Genomic DNA, 22,178 nt, shown 5'->3' with positions numbered 1-22,178 from the left:
ACCACTATTTTATGGTTTATATTGTGTTTAATTGTGTGATTTTATCATGATCCTTACCTACTTATTCATTAATTTAGCATGCATTTATATTTCCTTCCTGAAATTATTACATAATTGAAAACTGCTTCCTAGAGACTTTTAATTATGCATTTTAATTCTCCTTTATTCCATTCGATGTCGTGATATGTGTGTTAAGCGTTTCAGGCTTTATAGGGCATGAATGAGTTGGAGATTGAAAAGGAAGCTAGCAAAAATGGAAGGAACACAAGAAATTGAGGAGATAACCAGTGAGAAGTGACGCGGCCAGTGACGCGGCCGCATGGCTCATGCGACCGCGCGAAAGAGGATAAATTGCAGTGACGCGGCAGCATAGCTCACGCGACCGCGCGGACTGGAAAAGCATGAGCCACGCGGAGGCGTGGACGACGTGAACGCATGGCAAGGAAAAGCGTGAATGACGCGTCCGCATGGATGACGCGATCGCATGACATGCGCGATCTGCATAATATGCAGGATTCGCTGGGGGCGATTTTGGACCCTATTTTGACCCAGTTCTCAGCCCAGAATAGCAGACTAGAGCCAGAGAACATGCAGAAACCAGATACAACATTCATTCTACACAATTTTAGTTTTTAGATCTAGTTTTTACTCCTCCCCTAGGTTTTCTCTGGGAAGACATTGATAGTTCTTAGGATTTTATTTTTTTTCTCTAGCTCTTTGCATTGGAACACTGAGAAGAGTTATTACCTCATCAAGACTTCGTCATTCTAGTTTGTTTTCTTTACTTGGCTTACTCTTCCATGTTCTTTGCTTTGTTTAATTTTACCATTGGAATATTCTTAGGATTGTTTAATACAAGGATCACTTTTATTTTTAATTGACTATTTTTAATTTTTATTTACAATGTCTTTCTTTAATTCTTTTTCATATACTATGAATTTTACCTTTACAATGAGTGAGTAGTTCCCTAACTTGATGGAGAGTTGATTGAAAGGAACCCTTGAGTTGGAAGGTTCAAGAGAAAGATTGTAATTGGGTTATTGTTGGTTTGCTCTCTAATTCCTGACACCAATCCTCCCCAGAGTGGATTGGGACTAAATAACTCTCAATTGTCAATTAATCTTAAGAGTGTTCCATCAAGAATAGGGCTTCCATGTAATCAACTCCCAGTCAAGGCTTTTATTTACATTATTCAATTTCATCAATTTAATTTCCTGTTTACTCAACTCAAACCTTTTCGAAAACATCTGATTAATAAAATAGCACCCTTTCCTGCAACTCGTTGGGAGACGACCTGGGATTCATACTCCCAGTATTTTAAATTTAAATTTTCTGTGACCCTTTCTAAATTGAGCGGTGGATTTCTGGCGAGTTAAGAACTATACTTGCAACGCATATATTCTAATAATTTTTCAATTCACCAATTTCTGCCCGCGTCAATTTTTGGCGCCGTTGCCGGGGAGTTGCAATAGAGTGCTAAAGTTATTAACTAGAATTTATTTATTTGCATTTTATTTTATTTTGCTACTATGAGCTGCATGTTTCTTTCGCTAGATGACGCGTTCACTTCCTGATCCACGCTTGCCAGTATTCGATCCTGAGATTGAAAGAACCATCTCACGAATAAGGCGAGCTCGGCGTCGGTTAGTCCTCTCTGAGGGCGGATTTGAAATGCCATCTGAGGAAGAAACCAACCCCCGTTCTACTGATTCGGTTGATTTACGTACAGGTAACATGGCGGCAGCCAGAAGAGTTACCATCCAGGAGGAAGGAGCCCCTGATTTTACAATGCAACCGTTTCAAGCGCATCACTCAGCGGTGGCTACAGATTTCGAAATAAAGACCGCACTGCTCAATTTGATGCCCAAGTTTCATGGCTTACCTGCTCAAGAGCCTATCAAGCACCTGAGAGATTTCCAAGCAGCCTGTTCTACTGTCAGGCGAGATGGTACAGATGAAACTTCAATTCTGCTGAAAGCTTTCCCGTTTTCTCTTGAGGGAAAAGCAAGAGAGTGGTACTACACTCAACCCCTAGCAAATGTATCCAACTGAGATACGCTCAGAAAAGAGTTTTTGGAGAAATTCTTCCCATCTGAAGTTACTGATAAACTGAGGAAAGACATTTCCACGATTGTTCAAGATGACAACGAGACTCTCTTTGAATACTGGGAGCACTTCAATAGTCTTCTGGAAGCATGCCCCCACCACATGATCGACAAGGTAGTGTTACTCAGCTACATCACACAGGGTATGAGGCCCCAAGATAAGACCACATTGGAAAGTGCTAACAATGGGTCTATGAAAAAGTACAAGACCACTGATGAGGCATGGCAATTGATCAGCGACTTAGCTGAATCTACTAGGAACCACAGACAAAAGCAAGGCAGTTCAAAAGATGTTGCAGAAGTATCCTCTAGCAGAGAGACTGCTGCTCTGACTCAGAGTATCTGTGAAATGACCAACTTGCTGAAGCAAATGCAATTGAATCAACAACAAGTTCAGCAAGCTCAACCTCCTTCACCACAGCAAAGCCAACAGTTAGTTCCACAGAGAGTTTGCAGAATTTGTGCTGATTATAGTCATTATACTGATGAATGCCCGCAGCTCCAACAGGAAGACAACATGGTGGCATCCACTCATAATTTCTATGACCGCCCCAACCAAGGGTACAATCAAGGTGGAAATCATAGCCATGGATGGCAGGACAATTCTAACCAGAATTGGAGGGACAACAATAACACAGGAGGCAGAGATAGTCAGGGAAATCAGAGGTGGAATAATAACAACAACAGGCAGCAAAACCAACCTTACAGAGCACCTCACCTGAGGCAATTTCAAGGACCACGGAATACCCAACAGCAGACCTCTCAATTCACTCATCCTTCTTCATCTCCTAATGAAGAGTTACTAAAATTTTTTGAGCGAAGTCAACAGACCATGGAAAATAACATTAATGCCAGTCTGAATGGTCTGACCGCTACTTTGCAAGCTCTTGTCTCACAGATTGGATCAATACGAAATTCCAGTAACCAACCTTCGAGCTCCACTGGAATCCCCTCTCAACCATTACCAAATCCAAAGGGAGGCATTAATGCCATCACCCTGAGGTCCGGAACCACACTACAGGAGAGGAATCAGGAGGAGCCAAGCCCACCAGAACACGCCTCAGCTGAAGAGGTCGTAGAAATAGAAGATGTTGAAGAGGAAGAGGACATACAGAACATAACTGAAAAAGAAGAAGCCCAACCACAGGAGGAAGCACCAAGAGGCGCAGACACTGCAGAAAACACCACTCCCATTCCATTTCCACAACTTGTAAGGAAACCCAGGAAGCAGCTGGAACCCGATCCCAAAATGGTAGAAATATTCAAAAAGGTTGAGGTAACCGTTCCTCTTTTTGATGTCATTCAACAAGTACCTAAATATGCAAAGTTTCTAAAAGATTTATGTATACATAAGGACAAAATTCATGAATTAGAAACTATTCCTTTAGGTAGTTCCATATCTGCTTTAATGGGAGGATTACCTGAGAAGTGTAGTGACCCAGGTCCTTGTATAGTTAGTTGTACTATTGGTGGAGTAGTAATTTATGATTGCATGTGTGATTTAGGAGCCTGTGTTAGTATAATGCCTTTGTCTATATATGATATTTTGAGGCTCCCTCCCTTAAAAAGGTCGGCAGCTCGTTTTGTGTTAGCAGATAAAAGCATTATTACAGTGGCTGGAGTTGCTGAAGATGTTTTAGTGAATATTAAAGGGCTTACATTTCCTACTGATTTTTATATCTTGGAGATGCCCCATAATGACTCAGATAAGCCATCATCAATCCTACTTGGAAGACCATTCCTGAAGACATCAAAATTCAAATTGGATGCTTTTTCAGGAACATACTCTTTTGAAATGGATGGCCGAATAGTAATCTTCAATATGAATGGAGTCATAAACAACCCTCCAGAAATTCATTCTATCTTCCAGTGTGATGTTATAGATAAAACTATAGTTGCAGTTCACAAGGAAGAATTAGAAGAGAGGCACACTGGACAAGGTCCAAGTGTGGGGATCCTCTTGATTGACAACGAGGGCACTTCAGCATTTTCACAAGTTCCAGACAATCCAGAGCCTGCCCATGATCAGAAGTTGGAATTAAAACCTCTTCCTCCACATCTCAAATATGCTTATCTCAAAGATGAGCAGAAGTTTCCAGTTATCATTGCAAGAGAACTTACTTCTCAACAAGAAGAGCAGCTACTTGATGTACTGAGGAGGCACAAGAAGGTAATTGGGTGGAGTTTGGCAGACATAGTAGGCATCAACCCTCAAGTATGTGAGCACAGAATATTTTTAGAAGAGGGAGCAAGACCTGTCCGTCAACCCCAAAGAAGATTGAATCCCACTATCTTGGAAGTTGTCAAAAAGGAAGTGACTAGACTATTGGAGGCAGGTATCATCTATCCCATTTCAGACAGTGAATGGGTTAGTCCAGTACAAGTGGTGCCCAAGAAGTCTGGAGTCACTACAATAAAGAATGAGTATGGAGAGCTCATAGCAACTAGAGTTCAGAATGCTTGGAGAGTCTGCATTGATTACATGCGTCTCAACCAAGCTACCTGTAAAGATCACTACCCACTTCCATTCATTGATCAAATGTTGGATCGCCTGTCAGGTAAATCACATTATTGCTTTTTAGATGGTTACACATGTTATTTCCAGATTCATATAGCTCCTGAGGATCAGGAAAAGACCACTTTTACATGTCCTTTTGGGACTTATGCTTACAAGAGAATGCCCTTTGGCTTGTGCAATGCACCAGCTACTTTCCAAAGGTGTATGATGAGTCCTTTCTCTGATCTTATTGAGGACTATATGGAGGTTTTTATGGATGATTTTAGCGTTTATGGTGATTCTTTTAGCCTTTGCTTAGATGGATTATCTAGAGTATTAGATAGATGTGTTAATACAAACCTTGTATTGAATTTTGAAAAATGTCATTTTATGGTAAAACAAGGGATTGTATTAGGACATGTGGTATCTAATAATGGCATTTCTGTAGACCCAGCAAAGGTGAATGTTATTTCTAGTTTACCTTACCCCTCCTCTGTGAGGGAAGTCCGTTCGTTCCTTGGCCATGTAGGTTTTTACAGGAGATTTATTAAGGACTTTAGTAAGGTAGCACTTCCCTTATCCAGATTACTACAGAAGGATATTGAGTTCGAGTTCAGTGAAGATTGCAAGCAAGCGTTTGATAAGCTGAAGGCCGCCCTGACTCAAGCTCCAATTGTGAGAGGACCAGACTGGAGCCAGCCGTTTGAAATCATGTGCGATGCTTCCAACCATGCAGTAGGAGCAGCGCTGGCTCAGCGCGAAGGTAAGGATCCTTTTGTTATTGCTTATGCGTCTAAAACTTTAGACGCTGCCTAGTCCAATTATACTACTACTGAGAAAGAGCTTCTTGCTATTGTTTTTGCTCTGGATAAATTCTGAGCTTATTTACTTGGTACTAGAGTAGTAGTGTATTCGGACCATGCAGCTTTAAAGTATCTATTATCTAAAAAGGAGTCCAAACCAAGGCTTATACGTTGGATACTGCTATTACAAGAATTTGATTTAGAAATAAAGGATAGGAGTGGTAACCAGAATTTAGTGGCAGACCACTTGAGTCGCCTTGAGCACATTAAGGATGATTCTACTCCTATAGATGATAATTTTCCATTTGATAACCTGCAAGCAGTATCTGAAGTATCCCCTTGGTATGCACCTGTAGCTAATTATCTGGTTAGCCGCACACTTCCTCCAAACTTTTCTAAGCATCAAAGAGACAAGCTGTAAAGCGAGTCTAAATATTATATATGGGATGACCCATATTTATGGAGATGTGGCGCTGATCAGGTAATTAGACGGTGTGTGCCTCAATCAGAATTCCAGTCCATCTTAGAGGCCTGTCACTCATCTGAGAGTGGAGGACATTTTGGCCTTCAAAGAACTGCTAGAAAAATCTTGGATTATGGATTCTGGTGGCCTACTCTTTTTAGAGACGCTGCTGAATTTTGTAAATCTTGCCTCCCATGCTAAAAATTTGGTAATATATCCAAGAGGGATGAGATGCCTCAACAATATATGCTTTTCTGTGAAATTTTTTATGTTTGGGGTATTGACTTCATGGGTCCATTTCCAAATTCTAATGGTTATTTTTATATATTGTTAGCTGTGGATTACGTTTCCAAATGGGTGGAAGTAATTCCTACCCGCACTGATGATGCTAACACTGTTGTTTCCTTTGTGAGAAACCATATTATCTGTCGCTTTGGATCCCCACGAGCAATTGTGAGCGATCAAGGCACCAATTTTTGTAACAGGAGACTAACAGGATTAATGAAGAAGCATGGGATAATTCATAAGGTTGCAACAGCATACCATCCTCAGACCAATGGGCAAGCCGAGGTATCAAATAGAGAGATCAAGCGTATCTTGCAGAAGATAGTAAAGCCTCATAGAAGAGATTGGAGCACCAGGCTACAAGATGCACTCTGGGCATACAGAACAGCATACAAAACACCCATTGGGATGAGTCCTTTCCACTTAGTTTATGGAAAAGCTTGCCATCTCCCAGTTGAAATAGAGCACAAAGCCTTTTGGGTAGTCAAGGAGTGCAATATGGGAATTGAGAAAGCCGGAGTTGAATGGAAGTTGTAACTGCAAGAACTAGAGAGCCTTCGCCTAGAAGCTTATGAGAACTCAAGACTACACAAGGAGAAGATGAAGGTTGTACATGACCAGAACATCATGAGGAAAGAGTTCCAACCTGGGGACTCGGTCCTCCTTTACAAATCTCAACTGAGGCTCATGCCAGGCATGTTGAGATCAAGATGGGAAGGTCCATACAGAGTAGAGAAGGCCGAACCGTACGGAGTTTATCACCTTAGCCATCCTTCGAGCTTGGAGCTTATCAAAGTTAATGGACATCATTTAAAGCTGCAACATGGCGAAAAACGGAAGAAAGACAAGGAACTCGAGATCTTCCTCTTGGAAGATCCCCACATAGCCAAAGACTGAGTTAGTGGAGCGTCCAACTTACGGACGTTAAAGCAAAGTGCTAGGTGGGAGACAACCCACCATAGTATGATCGTTCTTTTCTCTATTTTTAGTTTTTTTATCCAATAACTCTTCTCTTTATTAATATATTTCGTGCATCTGCATTTACATACTTTTAATTAAAAAAAATGCCACGCGACGCGACCGCATCAGCGACGCGTCCGGGTCGCAAGGCGAGGGGAGAAAAATAAAAACGAACAGAGAGTCACGCTGGAGCGTGGCTGGAGGAGTGCCAGTGGCACAAATCAGCCCACGCGACCGTGTCGCCGACGCGTCCGCGTCGTATAGGCATAATGACCTCCCACGCGACCGCGTGCCCCACACGACCACGTGCCCTGATTTTTGACGTAGAAAGGGTGCACAGCTGAAAGTTGTGCTAGAGTGGTGCTGGACTGGCGCTGGACGCGCAGTCCCCCTCACGCGACTGCGTGCCCCACGCGGCCGCGTCGTACCTCATAAACTGCCCACTCACGCGATCGCATGCCCCATGCGATCGCGTCACCTAAAATTTGGCATTTAATGATTTTGAACAGAGAGTTGTGCGAGTGCGAGGCAACCCTCGCGCCACTGGCACAAACTGGGTCACGCGACCGTGTCCCTCACCTTAAGCGCAAGTCGCGCGACCGCGTGCCCATGCGATCGCGTCGCTTGCGCCGCACAGCTCAACCTAATTTTGCCAATTATCATATCTTTTTCTTCTCCAAATCCTAATTTTTCTTTTCCCTCCTTATTTCTTCCTCCTCCCTTCTTCTTTCTATCTCACCTTTCACTCTCTCTCCCTCACCTCCATTAACAAGGTTTTATTTTCTTCTTCATCCTTTTCTTTTCTATCATTCTTCTTATTTTATATGTTATTTTCTTTTCTTTTCTTTTTCTTTTCATTATTCATATTTTCTTTCTTCTTCTTTCCTTTTTACATGGTGTTAGAATTTTATTTGAGTCATTATTCTTCATTATATGCTTGTGGATTGTTGCAAATTGTTTGGCAATTATATATTATTTTCTTTAAAGGGTTGCTTGCATATTCACTTTAATACTTTCTATACCTTATTTACCATGCATGCTATGTGTTTGTGAAAAATCCCATATGGCATTATGCACTTCTCTATGTTATTCTAATATTCTATGCTTACTTTTCACAAATTCCCTTTACTATTATATTAATTGAATTTAATTGTCAATACAAACGTGATGGTTTGCTACAAAGTGATGCTTGATCTATGCTACTCATGCCCTTTGCCGGCATGCCAATAAACACCTTGCATTCACTTGTCATCATATGCACTAACTATTTTCCATTACTGATCTTTCACATGTACTCATGAGCGTGTGTTAACATCATTTACCTTTTAATGTGCATTTATAACCATCCTTTTTCGTTCTCTTCATTGCTATATATCTCTTTGAATTCAATTTACTCTCTCTTTCCTTTTCAGGATGGCCACCAAGAAAGGAAAAGAGAAAGCTACTCCCAAACCACCAGCAAGAAGAGGAACTAAAAGAGCACTAGTGGTAGAGCCTTCTTCAACTGCAGTCAAGCCCTCAACAAAAAGAGTTAAGAGGATCATCAAGGTTGATGAAAAAGAGAAAGCCTTTCCAGCAAAGGACACTGCGCGATTTCCAAATCGCTACTGTGAGCAGATATTCCCTATTCTAGCTGAAAGGAGTTACAACAACGAAAACCTTCTTATCCTCCCGCCCAATATTGCCACTTTTGTTGAGCCACAAATTGAACGAAGACAATGGGGTTTCCTACAAAGACAACAGAAGCAGGTCAATCTTTCTTGGGTAGTCGAGTTCTACTCTAACTTCTACCTGCCTACCCTGCAGTCTGTCTTTGTTCGTCAGAAGCAAGTCCCCATTACAGAAGAGGCTATTCAACAAGCTTTGAGTCTTCCCCTTATTCCAGAGGGATTGGACGCCTTTCAAGAAGTCGCACTCAAGCGCCAGATGTACCAATTTGGCTGGGAAGCTGTTCTCAGAGTTATCGCACTACCTGGCAGCCATTGGATCTACGGATACCATCGTACCCACCCTAAGGGAATATCAGCTTCAGCACTTACCTTGGAGGCTCGCGTATGGGCACAGATCATGTCCCATTACGTCTTTCCGAGCACTCACGATTCCTCCTTCACTGCAGACATGGCCGTTCTACTATGGTGCATCCTTACAGACCAGCCTCTGAATCTACCACGGCATATCCAGAATGCCATGGGACACGTACAAATTGTGGGCAACTTACCTTTTCCCGCCTTGGTCTCAGATCTTGTCTCCACAGCCGGAGTTTCCTACAGAGCTGGAGACACCAAAGTCATGCTTCCACGGGATGATCAGTATGTCCCCAATGGGAAGTACCTCAGACTTCCAGCGGCCACTACAAGCCTTCCCACTGCTCCGATTGAAGATATCCCTTCTTCAACACTACAAGCACCTACAACAGATGAACTGCTCCAGCAAATAATCAAAAGATTGGATCGGCAAGAACAGAAAGTGAAGTTAAGAGAGCGCCATAACGAATGCCGATTCAAACACCTCAAGGAGCTACTCAAGGGACACTTCAAGGACTCAGACACCCCAGACTCCACTTCTTTTACCAGCACAGGGAGCCATGATGGTCCCAACTGTGGAGATACTGCAACCAGCCCACCCCTGTTCCTGACAGATGGCACCGAGGACGGTGCAAAGCCTTAAGTGTGGGGAGGTCGGTCAGTACCTGACTTTCGGAGATAATTTCTCTTCCCTAGCACCAATAAATTAGGATATTTTAGTTAGGTTTTTCTTTCTTTTATAGAATAGGATAAATTGCATAGTAATAGGTTAGTTACATGCATGCTCTACTTGATTGAAAAGACAATAAGTTTCTTCTAAAACTCTATCTTTGGAACAAAATTTCACTAATTTTTCACATTTTTATGATAAATCTGCTTGAAGTTGTATTTGGAACATGATTTTTGAGCTAAAGAACACACAACCTGTGAAGATTTGAGCCTTTATGCATGGTTACATTATTTAACCATAATTATTTTATTCTTGTGTGTTTACTTCTCTATGATTATAATCTATATTTTGTTTTATCTTATATGTCCAATATTTATTATATTTATATGCTTGCACATGATTGAGGTCATTATTTGTTTAAACTCACTCATCCAAATTAAGCCTACCCTTTTCAATTACCTTTGTTAACCACTTTGAGCCTTTAAATCCCATTTGTTCTATATTTCACCACATTACTAGCCTTAAGCGGAAAAACAATTATATATCCCAATTTGAATCTTTGGTTAGCTTAAGATAGAATTGTGTATGCTAGTTAAGTATGGAAAATTGTGGGAACAAAAGTTATTAAGGGAATGTGTCATGATAATTTAATGAGAATTTGGATACCTACTCATGTGAAACTATAAGAATTAAAAATCTATGTGCATTGATAAGCTATGTTTATTTTTGCCTCTACTAAAAAAATATTTTAATAAATAAATGAATAAGGGGACAAAATTACCCCAATGCTGAATTGAGAATTCAAAGATCAATGCACATATGATAAAAATTAAAATAAAAAGTTGATACATGAATATGGAATGTAAAAGGGAAATTCTGGGTAGCTAGGTATGAATTCTAAGGTTATGCAAGTTATATAGGTTGGGTTGAAGCTTGGGTTAATTAAAGATTCAATTTATAAGCTCACTTGACCATACATGTATCCCTACCTACCTTGGCCCCATTACAACCTTGAAAAGACCTCATGATGTTTGCATGGGTATATTAACTGTTGTTGATTGGTTAGGAGAAGAACAAAAGTTAGAGAGCATAATTAGAGAAGGATAGAGTGATTATCCTATACACTAGAGAGATTAGAGCGTACATACATCATCAGTGAGGGTCCAATGCTTGAATTTCCATGTTCCCTGCTTTCATGAGCTATCTTCTTGCACTTTTATCTGTCTTACTGTATAATGATAGAATTAGTAGAATTTGATTTGTAATTATTTTGAAGAGCTTATTTACTTTTGATCAAGTGGACAGGAATCATATAGTTGCATTTATATATATAGGATTGCATTGCATTGCATGAGTTTCTGCATGTTCATACTTATTTACTTTATCTCCTTCAATTAAGCATGAGGACATGCTAATGTTTAAGTGTGGGGAGGTTGATAAACCACTATTTTATGGTTTATATTGTGTTTAATTGTGTGGTTTTATCATGATCCTTACCCACTTATTCATTAATTTAGCATGCATTTATATTTCCTTCCTGAAATTATTACATAATTGAAAACTGCTTTCTAGAGACTTTTAATTATGCATTTTAATTCTCCTTTATTCCATTCGATGCCGTGATCTGTGTGTTAAGCGTTTCAGGCTTTATAGGGCATGAATGAGTTGGAGATTGGAAAGGAAGCTAGAAAAAATGGAAGGAACACAAGAAATTGATGAGATAACCAGCGAGAAGTGACGCGGCCAGTGACGCGGCCGCATAGCTCATGCGACCGCACGAAAGAGGAGAAATCACAATGACGCGGCAGCATGGCTCACGCGACCGCGCGGACTGGAAAAGCATGAGCGACGCGGAGGCGTGGACGACGCGAACGCATGGCAAGGAAAAGCGCGAATGACGCGTCCGCATGGATGACGCGATCGCGTGACATGCGCGATCTGCATAATCTGCAGGATTTGTTGGGGGCGATTTTGGACCCTATTTTGACCCAGTTCTCGGCCCAGAACAGCAAACTAGAGCCAGAGAACATGCAGAAACCAGATACAACATTCATTCTACACAGTTTTAGTTTTTAGATCTAGTTTTTACTCCTCCCCTAGGTTTTCTCTGGGAAGACATTGATAGTTCTTAGGATTTTATTTTTTTTCTCTAGCTCTTTACATTGGAACACTGAGAAGAGTTATTACCTCATCAAGACTTCGTCATTCTAGTTCGTTTTCTTTACTTGGCTTACTCTTCCATGTTCTTTGCTTTGTTTAATTTTACCATTGGAATATTCTTAAGATTATTTAATACAAGGATCACTTTTATTTTTAATTGACTATTTTTAATTTTTATTTACAATGTCTTTCTTTAATTCCTTTTCATATGCTATGAATTTTACCTTTACAATGAGTGAGTAGTTCCCTACCTTGATGGGGAGTTGATTGAAAGGAACCCTTGAGTTGGAAGGTTCAAGAGAAAGATTGTACTTGGGTTATTGTTGGTTTGCTCTCTAATTCCTGACACCAATCCTCCCCAGAGTGGATTGGGACTTGTGGATAGAACAGCATTCCAACTTGTTTTACCTTCCCTTACTTAGTAAAGGATAACTAAACGAAATAACTCTCAATTGTCAATTAATCTTAAGAGTGTTCCATCAAGAATAGGGCTTCCATGTAATCAACTCCCAGTCAAGGCTTTTATTTACATTATTCAATTTCATCAATTTAATTTCCTGTTTACTCAACTCAAACCTTTTCGAAAACATCTGATTAATAAAATAGCACCCTTTCCTGCAACTCGTTGGGAGACGACCTGGGATTCATACTCCCAGTATTTTAAATTTCAATTTTCTGTGACCCTTTCTAAATTGAGCAGTGGATTTCTGGCGAGTTAAGAACTATACTTGCAATGCATATATTCTAATAATTTTTTAATTCACCAATTTATGCCCGCATCAGCAATCCTAGAACTTCACATCGATACAAATATTCAAGCTTAACAAAAATAAATAACTTAAACCATAACCATAAATAGGGTTATCTAAACTTAGGGATTTTTAACTAATACCAAATTACATTGTTGTCCCACAGCCTTCGCCAACCTACCCTCCATGTGATACCATTGCCACCGCTTACCCAACCTCCTCAACACTAGATAAAATCACAGATAATGCAAGCAAGTAAAACACAAGTAATATACATGTATAACAATTAAAACAATTAGCAAGTAAGCATATTATACATTTAGGCAAAAGATGTAATTAGGCAGAGCAAGAAAAACACATAGGAGATGCACATGATGAATGCCTGTCCTATTGGCTCGTGATATAACTTGTCGGTCTATAAATGCCGACCCGACACATCCTTTCGAATGTCGCCTTTCTGCCACATCCGAGGATATAGCGCCTGTAACGCTTTTGTTACGAGGATATAGTGCCTGGCATACTTGCATGCATAATTCTGAGGATATAGTGCCTGGCACACTCTTGCGACATAAAAGGTTATCAATAATAATTCAATCCCAGGGATATAGTGCTCTGCACACTATCGTTCCAAGGATATAGTGCCTGGCACACTTTCAACATCCAACCAGTCCATCAACCTTAAATCATCATCAGTAATCACTATTTTCTCTTCTCAATCCATTCTCAACTCTCAAATCTCAATATTCCAGGGATATAGTGCCCTGCACACTATCGTTCCAAGGATATAGTGCTACTATCTTTCAATATCCATCAAGCTCATCATTCCTTTCCAAGTTCTCAACTCATCTTAAGTAACCATCATCAATTTTAAATATCACAAGTTATCATACACTCACAAGTTCTCAAAGCCATCGCCAATAAAGTACTTCACTAGTTCACCCACAACTTCAGAAACCTGAGTCTCTGTCTTCTAAACTCATACAGAAAATTACCAATTTAGCTCACTAACCCATCTCTATTTGTCTTAAGGCCTAAGTGCTAGTTAACAATCTTAAACAGTAGATAAAGAAGTTTAGAAAGCTAAAGAACTCTTGAAAAGTGAAGAAAAACCATTTTTCAGTAAAACAATGGCTGTGCATACATGCACCCCTGTCGTGCGTATGCACACGTTGAAAAAGAACGTGTCCGCATATGCGGCACTTGCTCACGTACGCGGCACTTGCTCACGTACGTGAGTGTTCCAACCCGAATGGAATGCTCGTGTCGCGTGTTTTAGGTCGCGTACGCATGCTGCAATGAACTTAGAAAAATCTTAAAGCTGCAGAAATCATATTTTTATACCAAACTTCAAATGCTCATAACTTCCTTTACACAACTCCGTTTTCCTCAAACTTTATATCATTTTAAAGCTCTTGAAATCACCTTTAATTTAAAACAGAAAACCAATTAATTTCAAAATCTGAGGCTCAATTTATGATCCACCAAAATTCACCAAAAATCAAGTTTTACACAAAACATCAAGTTCTCTAGTTTCCAAAATTCCAAAATTAAACCAAACCAAAACATACCCAAACTCATCATATACTACTATACTTTACTATTCTATTGCACTTCAATCACTTCCACACCTAATTCACTTAACCTTTCCACCATTAATCAACACAAATCCATAATTCTATTTCAAAATTTTCATACCAATAATTTACACAATCTAATTCCTCATATACACCCTTCATCAATTTACAACATCAACAACTCCCATCATAATCATCAAAATCGTCATACTCATCAATAATCATCATCTACTAATATATATATATATATTCACATGCAAACTCATTCAACATCTATCCAAACCATCACCTAGCATAACATGTACATACAAATAATCATACAACCACATCATTCAAACCTATCTTATAGGCCACTAGCCTAAGTATCCAGAAACATTACATATTACATAGAGAAAACCAAAATCATACTTTGGTCGATTCTCAAAATGCACCAAACACCAAAACGAAGCCACCAAGCTCGATCCAACAGCCTCAAACCAACTCCAACAAACACCAAAACTCTATTTAACATCATACAACATACCAACATCAAACATAGGGTTCACAAAAATAACTAAACACAAGATTTTAGTGAGACCTTACCTTACCCAACGAGATTAGGGGATAAAACTCAACAATATTCTAATGCTAGATCACTCTAAACAAACAAAATCACAAAATCTACGACAAAACCAAATGTAAAAATGCGAAATTGTTAGGGCTGGGAACTGAAGCTTGAGTTTCGAAATCTTACCAACAAAACTTTGTTAAAAATGAAGAGCTTGACGAGAGCTTTGCGTGGCCGCAAATGGCTCGTCAGTCTGAGCTCCGTAGCTCAAGATATGAGCAAAAGAAGAGGAAGACGAATAGTGAAACCCCAAACCCTTCTCTTTTCTCTTCTCACCGCCCCTCTCTCTCTCTCTCTCTCTCTCTTCTTTGAAAAATGAGGCTGAATGCCTCATAATGAATACATATATATGTTGGGCTTGGGCCCAACTTGGGTCCGGTCTAACCCATTACCGTTTTTATCCCGTTTGGCCATTTAGGGCCAAAATCTTTGGAATTAGCACCCGGTTTTCTATTCTAAATTATTTTTGTCCTTTTAAAATAATAAATTCGATTTTGAAAATCTTATTTTTCTCAATATGCGGTACTGGACAGACTAGAGCCGGTATTGCCGGCTTAAGCACTGGTACGTATTTCTACAAAAATTTTCTGCAAAAGATACATTTTTTCACTCAGAAAAATTCATTGAATTCAACTTTCACCTTTTTAGTTTCAAAATATCATTTCTATATTTTTGAACCTATTCGAAACAGTTAAAATTGTTATTTTATTAAAACGGTTATTCCGATTCTTACACGTCAAATACTATGTAAAAAACATACAAAAAAATATCAAAAAAATTAAACATGGTTAACAAAATAATATTATTATTTAATGTCATATTCTTTTTTGTAATTATCTATCTAAAAGTAATTTTAACTAATATTATCTAAATTATTTATTTTATCAAAATCAATTTTAATATAAAATTATCAAACATAAATTATGTTGATATAAAATCACTTCTACTCAAAATCAATTTTATAAAATCACTCTTATTCAAACTCCAATTTGACAAATGCTAATCCAAACTTATGCTAAATCCATTTTTATTTGCCCTTGATGAACTAGGTAACAAAAAGTCCTTGTTGTCTTAGAACTAATAAGGTGAGGGATCCATTGTCCCTTTATTGTGTAGGAGATCATGTTGTCATTCATGTGAATAGATAGTTGGGTATTTACTCCCGCTTTTTGGTCGGAGGCATTTACTCCCCGTTTGTATACAAGACTTGGATCGTTTTGCGTAACAAACTTTTTTCTTTTATTTTAAGCTCTTTTTGTTACCGCTCATTGGGTTGTAGCACAGTAATTATGTTTCTCCAAAAGGATTTAGAGTGAAAGGCCCGGTCCAAAGGCCCAAGCCTAGGCACCGGCGAGCAACAGTGAATTCGGCCACCATTCCCCATAAGGCCACTCTCACGCTTCTCTGCGCCATTTTCTTCCATCTCCCAACTCTCTTTAGGATTTAGGGTTTCGAAATTTACAATTTGGAAGCCTCTATTGCCATTTCGATTTCTCTCGCATCCAGGTACCTTCGCTTTTCCATCTCGAATCATTCTTCTCAGCTGCACAGCTTTAGCCTATGATTTTTTATTGTAATTTCTTATGCAAACCAGTTAGCTTGATGCTTCTAGGTAAGACGAAACAGAATAATTATTCTTGCGTGGTTTATTATATGATGCGAGAGATTAGTTAGGTTATTACTCATAGAACATTGTTGGATAATAACATTTGGGTGGACGGTGTTGGAAATGGATATTCTCATATGAGGCTTCACAGTGAATGGTGATTTTCTTAGGAAAGCAAGGCTGGCTTCATTCCCAGGAACTAGGTGATAAATGGCATATTTGATAATGCTTTATTATCCAATCAAACCCCCAATTAGCTTTCAAGTTTCAGCTCTCTTTTGCTTGTTTGGTTTTGAAATGTTTATTGGTAACTGGGAAAGGATTAAGGAGTTGCATATATTGTTTGCACTTTCCTTTGTAATTACTCAGGTTCTCGCCATATAACATGCAAAATGTTGCTTTGTATATATTTAATTTTTTTTATAACAGTGTAGCTCAGTTTCTTATTTCTCACTTCTGTTCCTTTTCCCCTCTTTCTCTTTGTGCATTGTTGTCCCTCCCCACAAGTAGTTAAACAACATATAAACTGGCCACTGTTTTCTGGGCAACTTTCAGCATCTAAATTTTGAGATATTCTGAAATTCTGAAATTCTTTCTTCTTGGATTTTTCTTTTTCCTCTTTGATTGGCCTTTTGAGCATTGTTATCCTCTTGATTTCCGTTCACAAACTCTCTTGCCTGTCTCTGTTACTTTTGTTGTTATGTTATGATGATCCCTGGATTTAGAATCGATCATGTTTCTACTCCTTGGTCCGTACCTCATGGTACAGTCTCAATCAAAATTCTTACTCTGCAATTGGCCTCTCATATAATTTCCACCTTTCCAATTTGCAATCTCTCTTCTACAAATGCTTTTGGCTTCCGTGATTCCTTCACAGTTGCCCTGCAAGCTTGCTTTTCTAGATGCATAATATGCCTGGGACAAAGCAGAGTGATGAAACGGCCCAAAATCAAGAATCACCAGAGGGGCACAGTGAGCATGAAAAACCTACAGATTCTGATGAGCAGGTAGACCTTGAAGGGGATAATGATCAAGAGGAGACCATGGAGGAAGAGGTTGAATATGAAGAAGTAGAGGAAGAAGTCGAAGAGGAAGAAGAGGAAGAGGAGGAAGAGGAGGAAGAAGAGGAAGAGACTAAACCCTCAGATGGTGAAGAGGATATAGGAGTGGTAGACAATAAGGATGAAGATGAGAAAAAGAAACATGCAGAAGTTCTTGCACTTCCACCTCATGGGTCAGAGGTTTACATTGGTGGCATTCCTCACAAAGTTTCAGAAGAAGATTTGAGGGCCTTCTGTGAATCTGTGGGAGAAGTGTCAGAGGTATGTTTATTGAAAATTTCTGTTTCTTCACTCATTGCATGATTGTCTAAACTGATTAAATTTAGTGCAGGTTAGGATTATGAAAGGAAAAGATTCAGGTGAAGCAAAAGGTTATGCATTTGTGACCTTCAAGTCAAAGGAATTGGCATCTATGGCTATTGAGAAACTGAACAACACTGAATTTAAGGTAATTTGGTATAGATGTTCATTAACATTTTCTAACAATCGTGTAGTTTTTCATTTTTCATCGATTATTAGGTCATGACTTGTGTCTCTCAATTTGGCTCGTTTGTCTTTTTATGTTTCAAGCTAGCTACAATTACCCATGCCTATTAACTAATTAAGTCACCTCTGAGTTTCCAGGGAAGAAAAATAAGGTGCTCAACATCCCAAGCTAAGCATAAGTTATTCATTGGTAATGTTCCTAGAAATTGGACTTTAGAAAATATGAAGAAGGTAGTCTCAGAAATTGGGCCTGGAGTTGTTGCTGTGGAGCTGTTGAAGGTTTGTTTGACATATTTTCCCCTTTTTATTTCATATGGTTTAATGTTCTTAAATCTTAATTTACTATGGGGAAACCCTTTTCTTTTCCAAGTCATACCTTGTTCCAGAAACTTGAAGAATGTAGCATGATGAATAATTTTTTACTAACCTAGCAAACCATTTCGTTGTTACAGGACCCACAGATTTCTGGCCGTAATAGGGGGTTTGCTTTTATTGAGTATTACAATCATGCTTGTGCAGAATATTCAAGGCAGAAGATGTCAAACCCAAAATTCAAACTAGACGACAATGCTCCAACTGTGAGTTGGGCTGACCCAAGGAATTCTGAATCATCTGCTGCCACTCAGGTGATTGATTATATGTTATTTCATGTGAAATTAAATTACATGAATAGTGTGATCAAAAGAAATTACATTATTAGCTTCTCTTAAGAAGTCTAATAACTGGTTTCTGTATCACACTAAGAAGACAAAACTGAGACATATAATGACTTAATGACAACCGAATTGCCCAAGTCCCCCCACTACACATATACGCACAACACAACACAACAAGTTGTCTTAATATGGTAGATCCATATTAGACCGAATTGGATGCTCTGTTTTTTCCCTTAGATTCAACAGTGGATGTCATTTTACTTATCTTCATACTTGCTCAGGAAATTTGACCCTTTTTCTGGGTTCCAGGTTATTATGTTTGCTTGGTGCTTGTTTTGAGGGGATTTTTTTGGCTATTTTATTTGCTACTTTTGTAAGATTGATACTTTAATTATAGGATTAACTTTCTTATTTTCTTTGCTAGATCTAATGAAATACATACAGCTTTATAATGAATTGTGAAAATTGTATAGCTGAGACCTTGGTGCTTGGTACAGGTAAAAGCAGTTTATGTAAAGAACCTTCCAGAGAATATTACTCAGGATCGTCTTAAGGCACTGTTTGAACATCATGGAAAGATCACAAAAGTGGTTGTCCCTCCTGCTAAAGCAGGACAAGAAAAGAGCAGGTTTGGGTTTGTGCACTTTGCTGAAAGGTCAAGTGCCATGAAAGCATTGAAGAATACTGAGAAGTATGAAATAGACGGTAATTTTTCTTTCCCTTTTGCATACATTTACTCAATCTCTGTTCACAGTAATGCCAATAGATCATTACGTATCATAGGCATTAAATTTTCTTGGATGAGCAGGGCAATCTCTGGAGTGTTCACTTGCAAAGCCACAAGCAGATCAGAAGTCATCCGGTACACTAAATTCACAGAAGTCTGTTGTACTTCCCACTTATCCACCTCAACTTGGTTATGGCATGGTTGGAGGTGCATATGCTGGTATTGGCGCAGGATTTGGTCCTGCTGGGTTCACACAAGTAAGTTGATCTTTTCCCTAGTGGGGTCTCAGTTCTGTCTTGTAGTTTTTCTCAGGTGATTGAGGATTTGTGGAATATGCTTCTCACGAACTTGGAAAGTATGAAGTGTCAACTTAGTAATCAATGTCAAAAACTCGGACATTGGTATGACACATGTTGGATGTACATCCTGTATCAAGTAATTATATTCAATAATTTTGAATCTATTTAGCAATAGCAAGTTTCACACTTGAAGTATATCAAGAATGTTTAATATTCTATGGAAAGAGTTTAGAAAGTAGTAAATATTGAACTTCACACACACACATTGCATGTCCATGTTCTATCATTTTAAATTTTGTTGGTTTTTTCTATGTTTATTTGTGTCAAGTGTCCATGTTAGTTTTTTCACTTCTTACCCATGTTACGTGATGATAACAGTTGCTCTTAGCTTCACTAGGGGGTGAATAGTCACAATTTGGTTGTTTCCTTAATTTCATTATTCATGAGCTGATTAAGGGAGAAACAGTTTTACTGTGAAATTCAATTTATGGACTTGGTATGGCATATCTTGACTAGTTGACACATAAATTGATTTGTCTTAATGATGTCATTGTATTCAATGGTAATCAGAGTGCAGCAGATTCTAATGGTGATTTATATGATTTTAACAATGGACCAATGCAAATTGTAACTAATGCTCCAATTTTAGAACAAACATGCTCATAAAGCTTTAAGTCACTAGTTGCAAAACGAAATAAAGCACATTCTCTTTTTCAAGCAACACATGGCATTAGATATTTTTTTTTATGGATCTGTATGTACCTTGCTCATATAGAGGTCCTTAAATCTTTGCAGCCACTGATGTATGGTGCAGGAGCAACCGCAGCTGGCATGGCAATGATGCCAATGCTGTTACCAGATGGAAGGATTGGATATGTATTGTAAGTGTCCTGTTGGTTTCTCTAGTCATAGGCTTGTGGTTTTTCAATCATACATGCTTGGATATGTTAGCTTGTCCAATCAGTATTTAACAATTGGCCACTTAGTTGTTTTTCATGTCTCCTTTTTGTTTGGGGCCTGTAGGCAACAGCCAGGGTTGCAACCACATACTCCTCCTCCGCCAGTATCCAGACATGGCAAGAGCAGTGGTGGTAGCTCAAGTAGTGGGAAACGCGGAAATGATAATAGCCATAACCGTGGCCGTGGCCGTGGTCGGTATCATCCCTACTAATGTGTAACTGGTTCTGTTTGTGCTTAAAAGATCTTGAAAATGGAGGTGTTTTTGCTTTTCCCCTTACTGGTTACATCCATGAAAAATCAGTAGAGCAGGAGCAGATGCAGATGAATTCAATACATGTATATTTGTTGAAATACATAATTGGCTATGCATTTCATTCCATCCTTTTGGCTGCATGATGGAACCAAGTTAAGAAACGGGATTAATATATGTACAATCTTAGTCTATAATCAATTGCAATATGTTGTCGAGGCTCAAGGCGCCAAGCACCGGTTAGCACAGGAAGGGACTGCTGCGAACGATTTATGTTTCTAAGATGCATTATCTTGTTAAATTTAATGCTAAGGTAATTTTTCACGAGTTAGCATGTAATTTTGTCTTACTTTTTCGTTCTTGAATTTTTAGAGACAACCAAATTGAAGCCCTATTTTGGATGTCTTGTGCAAATTATATCGTATAGTATTCTGTGGCAATTTTTCTATATATGGGATATCCATTTTTCTCATGTTATTTTTATTTTATTTTATTAATTTTGGACAGGTTTCTCTCTCCGGATGTTCATCACATTTTGTGGTAGATTTTGATTTTCTACTCGGAAAATATTTTCAGGAAAAACAAAAAGTTGTGTAGCCATGGGCCATAAAATATTTTTAACAATATGAACATAGAAAATAAAAATGAGCTGAAGCCCAAACAACAGCGATTCTCATGGTTTATAATAACCCAACGCCTCAAGACCGAAATACCAAAATAATAAAGTAATAGTAATACCGCTACAATATGCTTGATAGGATGTGAAAAGAGAGAAATAAAAAACGTATTCTTGAAATAGTTGGCAACATAAAGCGTGACAAAACAAAATGCACGAGTTTAGTAATTGGTAGAAATTTACATGTAATTATCTTAGGGTTAATGTTCAAATTCGTCCTTAAAAGATCACGTGATCTTCATTTTCATCCCCGATTAAAATTAGTCCCTGGAAGATAAATTGTTAGTCAAATTAGTCCTTCCGTCAATTGGATGATGACGTGTTACGTTAAGTGCCACGTGGCACGCCACGTGACAGGTCACTTGACATATAAAAAAGTTTTTTATTAGTCAAAATAGTCTTTGAAAGTCTAGACGTAAGTCATTTTCATCCCTTAAATTTTAAAAATTAGTCAAACTAGTCCTTATATAATTTTTTTATAATATTAAATTTATAATATTTTTTATACTACTAATTTTAATATTATTTTTTAAATCTTAATAAACAAAATTCTCTTTACA

At 38.6% G+C, this 22,178-nt stretch overlaps 1 protein-coding gene across 3 annotated transcripts; it reads left to right on the top strand.

The window, feature by feature from the left end:
- The first annotated feature begins 15,986 nt into the window (after nucleotides 1-15,986).
- On the top strand, nucleotides 15,987-21,414 carry LOC112754533 (heterogeneous nuclear ribonucleoprotein Q). 3 transcript variants are annotated; one of them, XM_025802204.3, is made up of 9 exons: nucleotides 15,987-16,403; nucleotides 17,381-17,825; nucleotides 17,896-18,012; nucleotides 18,189-18,329; nucleotides 18,503-18,676; nucleotides 19,204-19,411; nucleotides 19,515-19,690; nucleotides 20,528-20,613; nucleotides 20,756-21,414. In XM_025802204.3, exons 2-9 carry the CDS (start codon nucleotides 17,406-17,408, stop codon nucleotides 20,901-20,903), a joined length of 1,470 nt encoding a protein of 489 aa, XP_025657989.1. In that variant the 5' UTR covers nucleotides 15,987-16,403; nucleotides 17,381-17,405; the 3' UTR covers nucleotides 20,904-21,414. The 3 variants fall into 3 exon arrangements, with proteins under 3 accessions (XP_025657989.1, XP_029149457.1, XP_025657990.1); XM_029293624.2 differs by having other exon boundaries at nucleotides 16,034-16,403; nucleotides 17,406-17,825; XM_025802205.3 differs by having other exon boundaries at nucleotides 16,173-16,403; nucleotides 17,014-17,825.
- The last annotated feature ends 764 nt before the right edge of the window (nucleotides 21,415-22,178 follow it).

The sequence above is a fragment of the Arachis hypogaea genome, chromosome 16, assembly GCF_003086295.3.
Source record: "Arachis hypogaea cultivar Tifrunner chromosome 16, arahy.Tifrunner.gnm2.J5K5, whole genome shotgun sequence".
In the NCBI taxonomy this organism is placed as follows: Eukaryota; Viridiplantae; Streptophyta; class Magnoliopsida; order Fabales; family Fabaceae; genus Arachis; species Arachis hypogaea.
The sequence above is the reverse complement of the archived record's forward strand: the minus strand, read 5'-3'. Positions and strand labels throughout refer to the sequence as shown.

What these genes read in the sequence shown, in the direction of transcription:
- LOC112754533 (XM_025802204.3), top strand. Translation starts at nt 17,406, where the DNA reads ATGCATAATATGCCTGGGACAAAGCAGAGTGATGAAACGGCCCAAAAT. An exon ending in AATCATCTGCTGCCACTCAG is followed by an intron (nt 18,677 to 19,203) that starts GTGATTGATTAT and finishes TGCTTGGTACAG; the next exon opens with GTAAAAGCAGTTTATGTAAA. An exon ending in GGAAGGATTGGATATGTATT is followed by an intron (nt 20,614 to 20,755) that starts GTAAGTGTCCTG and finishes TGGGGCCTGTAG; the next exon opens with GCAACAGCCAGGGTTGCAAC.